Below are 6,680 nucleotides of genomic sequence, written 5' to 3' on the forward strand. Positions count from 1 at the left end.
GTGAAAATCTTCGTTTTTTAGTGTACTTTCAGAATTTGAATCCCTTGGAAAGATTCATTTGAAGAGTTCAAAATGGCGGTCTGTTATAACTCTAACAGTCACAAATATCATTACGGGAAAGCAGTTATATGCCCTTAAGACTCGCTGGAAGAGAGAAATAATGAGCAAAAAAGCTTATTCTTATGTATTTTTTCCCACTGAACACGAATCCACCATTATTTTTGGCATCAGTATTACACGGTCAAAACTTAAAAAAATGAGAAAAACATTAGGCAAAAAAAATTAGAAAAAGGCTTATGCTTATGTATTTTTTCCCGCTGAACACGAATCCACCATTGTTTTTGGCTTATGTTGCCCCCGTTCTTTCATAACCTCAAAAAATACTACAAAAAGCAGTATTACGCTGTTAAGACTTGCAAATATAAGCAAAAAACTAAAGAAAAAGCTTATTTTTATGTATTTTATCCCACTAATCACTTTTATTTTCTCAACTACATTTTTTATGGCTATTTTTTCATTTTTGAAAAACACTATTTTGCGTTTTTTTCTATCATCCTATTGTTACAAAGAAGTCAGCTATAAAGCATTTGAAAGAGAATAAAATTACCTACTTTTCCTCGTTTAGTGCTCGGGATCGACTGCTTTGTTCGGCAGATAAAATGAAAAAGGTGATTTCTTCTAAAAATTTATATCTCTGAAATGAAACGTCATAACCTCTGAAAAAAATTATGTCCATGGGTCACGTATCAAACTATATCTCATTAAAATTTCAAGTGACTTGACCACTTATTTTTTCAGTAATAAATCGAAAACTAAAAAAAATCAGTTTTTTTTTGTGCCTCGATTATGGACGCAAAAAAGCCTTATTGCACTTGAGATGTCGGGGAAAAGTATATATTTTATATATTTTGGCTAAGTTCATTGCACAGCTTTTAAACCGCTATAGTTCGCAATTTCGCCCAAGCGCTTCGAGGTAAGCAGATCTTCTCCAAGATCGACTTAGTTTGAGCGTACAACCAAGGAAGTCATTGCTAAGACCGCCATCATAACGCCATTCGGACTATTCAAATTCCCGTTCATTAGTTTCGGTTTGCGCAACGCGGCGCAGACGTTCTAACGCTTCATCGACGAGATGCTATGTAGCCTAGATTTTTGCTACGCGTACATCGATGACATCCTTGAGGCCTCATACAGCGAGGAACAACACCACGGCCACCTAAAGCAGCTGTTACAGTGCCTGCAGCAGTACGGCATCGGTCAATTCTGCCAATTGCGTTTTCGGACAGCCGGAGGTCAAATTCCTCGGTTATGCGTGACGAGCAACAGCATACGTCCAACTTCCCGGAAAAACGAAGCCATCAGCAAGTATACGAGACCGCATACTGCGAAGCAACTTTGGTGTTTTCTCGAAGAGGTAAACTTCTACCGTGACCTGCTTCTAGACGCAGAAGGACGCAAGCACCAATGAACGAGCTTCTAAAGAGAAAGATCAAAGGCAACCAGTCGGGCAGCTGGACCGATGCAGCAACGGCGTCTTTGGTGAAGACCATGACCGACCTCGAGCAATCCACGCTCCTCGCACATCGGGAAGAAAACGCACAGCTTACGTTGGCTTGCGACGCCTCAGACTCAGTCCTGCAGCAGCGAATAGACGATCATTGGGAGCCATTGGGATTCTTGTCAAAGATACTAAGCCCGATGCAAGCCCGTTACAGCGCCTTCGACCGCGAACAAATCGCTATCTACCTGGCGATCATACATTTCTGCTACATCTTAGAAGCTCGAGCGTTCGTAGTGTACACAGACCATAAGACACTGATTTTTACTTTTAAGAAAAAACCAAGCATCACCGAGGCAGGCCCGACACCAAGACTTCATCAGCCAATACTATTATGCACCAAAGCAGTGATTACGCCGATCGACTACAGCGAGCTGGCAGACGCACAACGAGGCGACGCCGAGATCCAAAATATCAAGTCGACAGATCACGGCCTCCAACTTAAGCTGGTGCAGATTCCAGGGACCGACGCCGAAATCCTGTGCGATGTGTCAACGAACTCTGCGCGACTCTTCATCACGGTGACTTTCCGTAGAGCAGCATTCGACGCAGTGCACAATCTCGCTCATCGAGGTGTTAAAGCCGCCGTCAAGCTCATGACACCACGCTACGTGTGGCCGTCCATCAAGGCGGACCGTTGGACATGGGCGCGACATGCACCTAGTGCCAACAGTCAAAAACCTCTCTATACGTTACGTCACCAATCGAAGATTTCACGCCACTATCTGCGAGATTCCAGCACGTGCACATCGACATCATCATTCTGCCACCATCTGAAGGTCAGAAATACTGTCTCACGTGCGTGAATCGTTACACGCGCTGGCCAGAAGCTTTTCCGATACCAGACCAGGTAGTGGAGACATTCGCTCGTGCTTTCTATGCTGTACTAAAGGGTATTTCGACTTTTCGTGTGTCAAAATCAAATAGCTCCGTATCGAGTCAGTCGATCGATCTGAAAGTTTTAGAGGATGATGTCTAAACTATGGAAAATCACAGAAAAATAAGCAGAAAGGTTGATGTTGACTGTATGGCCCAGGAAAATTTGTTAAAGTCACTGTAGAACAATGTTTTTTTTTTAATGCCTGTAAACACGATTTTTATGTATTTTTTTCACGGTGAATTCAAATCTGTTCCTTAAAATTTTGTAGTTTTTTTTTCATTTAGGAAATGGAAAAAAACTTGTATAATTGTCAAAATTGGTCTTTTATGACTCCGTCGAATTTGGTCTCATTCTATACAGCTATAGAACTATAAAAATACTTGTTTGATTACAGACAAACTATATTGTAAATACATCATATGACTCGCATTTACGCACACGCACACACACACACACACATATATATATATATATATATCGTCACGCATAACTGAGGAATTTGTCCTCCGGCTGTCCGAAAACGCACTTGGCAGAATTGACCGATGCCGTACTGCTGCAGGCACTGGCTAACAGCTGGTAGCAGCTCGAAGTCCCGGTGATCACTTTGATGCTGAAGCGTTTGTCGGCCTGAAATGGTCCGCGCGAGGTACGCTAAGTTACATTCTTCTGGCTTACAAAAAATCCTCAAAATGTTTGACTTCTCAAAGTGTAAAATTACATGCTCCAAAGAGAAAAGTGGAGGGGAAGTGGAGGAAAAATAGAGGGAAAGTGGAGGGAGAGTGGAGAAGAAGTGGAGGGAAGTGGAAGAAACTGGAGAGGGCAACGGAGGGGGGTAGAGGGGTAGTGGTGGGAGGTGGAGGGGGTGGAGGTGAGTGGAGGGGCTAAGTTTAATCAAAATAACATTATTTTTTAAACAATTTAACGTTATTAATTGGAGGGGTAGTTGGAGGGTGGAGGGGATTTCGAGTCTAAAAATTACGTAAACTTTGAAACAATTTTGCGTTATTTAGTGAAGGGGGGTGGAGGGAAGGTGGTGGAGGTGGCAAGGGGTGGAGGAGATTTTAAATTTAAATCACACTTACAACTATGTAATATAGAAAGATATATATTGTTTTTTTATCTTGTTTTGTTAAAATTTTCATATAAGGTCGCTATCCTGATTTACCAAAAGGAAATTTATAGTATATTATGCAACAAATGGCGAAAGTAACAAATTTTTCCTGCAAGTGGGTTTACTGCTCAAAGGAGTAGAATTTTCGCGAACCAAACCCTTTTCAAGAATTATATAAAAATTTAAATGCTAAATTCAAGGAAGATTTACGTCTAGATCAACTTAAAAATTTGATAGCAATTGCTACACTCAAAAATTTTAGGACAGCTGCTGGTGTCCTGGTCTAAGCGAGTGATGCACTAAGGCGACTAGCTTATTGCTACGAAAATTGAGTGCACCTGCTGCTCTGTTTTAGTACAACAGCTGCTATCGTTATAAGAAAAGACGATAATGATTCACTGGCAGGCGTAATGCACTGCATACTGGGCGCGATGAAAAACTAGTGTAACAAAGTAAAACTGGAGGTGGTCGCTATGTACAAACAAGTATAAGACCAGGCCAATGAATGACGTCCCTCTGAAATTCGTGAAAAAGGCTAAATATCTAAAAAAGTGACGGGCAACTTCTGGGCTTGCAGAAGGCCCTTTGGCAATATCTGGGAAATAGAACCGGATTAGATAAGATGGCTATATGATGCAATCATTAAGCCAAGACTCACGCATGGAGCACCGTTATGGAGTCGCTAATGCAAGATGAAAACTTAGATACTAATCTATGTTTTCATCTTGCATCTTAGTTTTACATCGTAGTATTCAAATGAATCAAAGAAACATGTCGCCAGAAATCCTCACTCAGCAGGTAAAAAAAGTGACTTTCTATTTAATTAGGCTGCATGAAAATCAAACTTTTTCAAGATGTTAAAAGAATACCTTACCTCTTTTGCATAGCTCACAATGTAATCATCAAACTGCAGTATATGGGCGATGACAAATGAATAATTATACGATATCCTTCCTTGCATGAGACGAAATAAAAATGAGAGATTTTTCGTATTCAAAAAACTGTCAAACATCTGTGAACATGATTAAAATTATATTTATTAGTGCCACATCCTGCCACTATAAATTTTGCTTCCTCCTATAGGAAACTTTGTAATAGTAAAATTGTCAGTTCCGCTAAAACTTCGTAGAAACGCATTTAGACGCGTTTAGAGTTTGAATCATGCGTTTTTAGAAAATGTCCGTGCGGATGGATGTGTGTGTGTATGTATGTATACCGTTATGATTCTGGAACCACGCAACCGATCGTAATAAAATTTCACAAGCATATATGTTTTCTAATTCTAAATTTGGGACATGTTTTTTTTTATAATTCTGATCTATTTATGGCAATATTATAGCCATTTTTCAATTTTTGAAAAAATATTTTTGCTTTTTTATGAAATAATTTATACAATATATTCAACAACAGTGTATCTAAAAGAGCATAAATTTACTTTTTTCCGAAAGATTTTCCAGATTGACTGTTCCGTTCAATTTTTATGATAAAAAAGGTAATTTAAAAAAAATAAACATTTTTAAAAAATTTATGACAATAAAAAACTATAATATCTATTTTGATGACTAGTTTTTGAGCAAAAAATCAAAAACAAAAAATAATGGGTTCTCTATGTCGTACGATTACAGAAGTAATAAGGCTTTAATTAACTCGAAATTTTGAGAAAATATCGATCTTTTGATCACCTCGACTAGGTTAGTTTTGTAGCTTAAAAAACCGTTCAGTTTAAAAGATATTAGGATTTAAATTCTTTGTCTCTCACCCTGTATACCCTGTACAATTGAAATTTAATTTTTTTTAAACCTCATAACTCGCTAACTAAAGTTCGGAATGTTTTGAGAAATTCATAAATATTGAGGTTTACATTTTTTAATGAAAATTATATGATTTGATATTCCCATCTAGCACGTAATCTTTTGGCAATATTTCCTCAAGGCTGCATTTGTAGATTCGTCAGATTTGAGAATATTATGCAAAGGTTAAATAACTAGATAACAAGAAATAACAAGAAATTTCCCTACAATATTGCTGTAAGGCATCATGTCCATTTTGGATTGCATTTCCAAAAGACAATAAGCATATTATGGCAATATTGCTCGAATATTATTTTTAATATTGTGTCAATATTGTAATATATAGGCGAAAAATACTATAGTTAAAAAAATTAAATAAGCTTTTTCAGGAGCTCCCATGCCCTATTCGGGGACTAGCATCTTGATGATACTTCCCAAAATGGGCATAAGATCCCTTAAAAAAGCTTATTTCATTATTTTAATTAAATATTTTTCACCTATGTTTTATAATATTGCAAATAATCTTTGAGCAATATTGCCACAATATGCTTATTGTCTTTTGGAAAAGCAATTCAAAAATGAACATGATGCCTTACAGCAATATTGCAGGGAAATTTCTTGAAAGTTATTTAACCTTCGCACAATATTTTCGAATCTGACGAATCTACAAATGCAACCTTGATTTTTAACTAACCAGAACGTAATTATTAGATCATAAAACAAAATTTTTAAAATAAAAATCACACATAATCTAAACGGGGGAGTATATATACAGTTTTGGTAATAATAACCTTGAGCTGCAGCCAGATTAAAAATATTTTTCAAGATCTTATATAAGACCTGAAGTTCACGATTAAAATTATTTCCATTAAATATTGATTTAAGATTGAAATGGACAACGTTAATCCATAATTTGAATACGAACTCTGTTCGTATCTGAACCCGAAGCGTGGAGGAGGAGGGAGGTGATGTACTGAATCATGGTAGAGATCTAGAATCACCTGCGCTGAAGAAAGGTGGATTTCGATCTATTTTTCTAGCTCTTAACCAGTCAGCGATGCTATACTTGACTCGAAAAAAGTGTTGTTCGGATCGCCACGACAGGTGGAGGGAAGAAATCTCTTCTGCTAATAGATCATTAGGCTAATGACACTCAATCAACTGGTAAAAGATGCAGCGATATGATATAGATGCAACGATATGATATTGATGCAACTCCGCAGGGTGGAGGGCTTCGGTATGAAAATCAGAGTCGATGGAAAAATCACAACACTTGGGATTCAATTAAAACCTAAGTTTATTGCATGATTTAACTTTACAAACTCCAGCAGTCGGCTTCGT

The 6,680-nt window shown here is 37.7% G+C and overlaps 1 protein-coding gene across 1 annotated transcript; it reads left to right on the forward strand.

Annotated features, from left to right (window-relative positions):
• Positions 1-1,132: 1,132 nt before the first annotated feature.
• On the forward strand, positions 1,133-3,836 carry LOC103315935. Its single transcript, XM_008207138.1, has 4 exons — positions 1,133-1,365; positions 1,443-2,194; positions 2,269-2,408; positions 3,750-3,836. Exons 1-4 carry the CDS (start codon positions 1,133-1,135, stop codon positions 3,834-3,836), a joined length of 1,212 nt encoding a protein of 403 aa, XP_008205360.1.
• The last annotated feature ends 2,844 nt before the right edge of the window (positions 3,837-6,680 follow it).

This window comes from Nasonia vitripennis, assembly GCF_009193385.2.
Source record: "Nasonia vitripennis strain AsymCx chromosome 2 unlocalized genomic scaffold, Nvit_psr_1.1 chr2_random0003, whole genome shotgun sequence".
Classification (NCBI taxonomy): domain Eukaryota; kingdom Metazoa; phylum Arthropoda; class Insecta; order Hymenoptera; family Pteromalidae; genus Nasonia; species Nasonia vitripennis.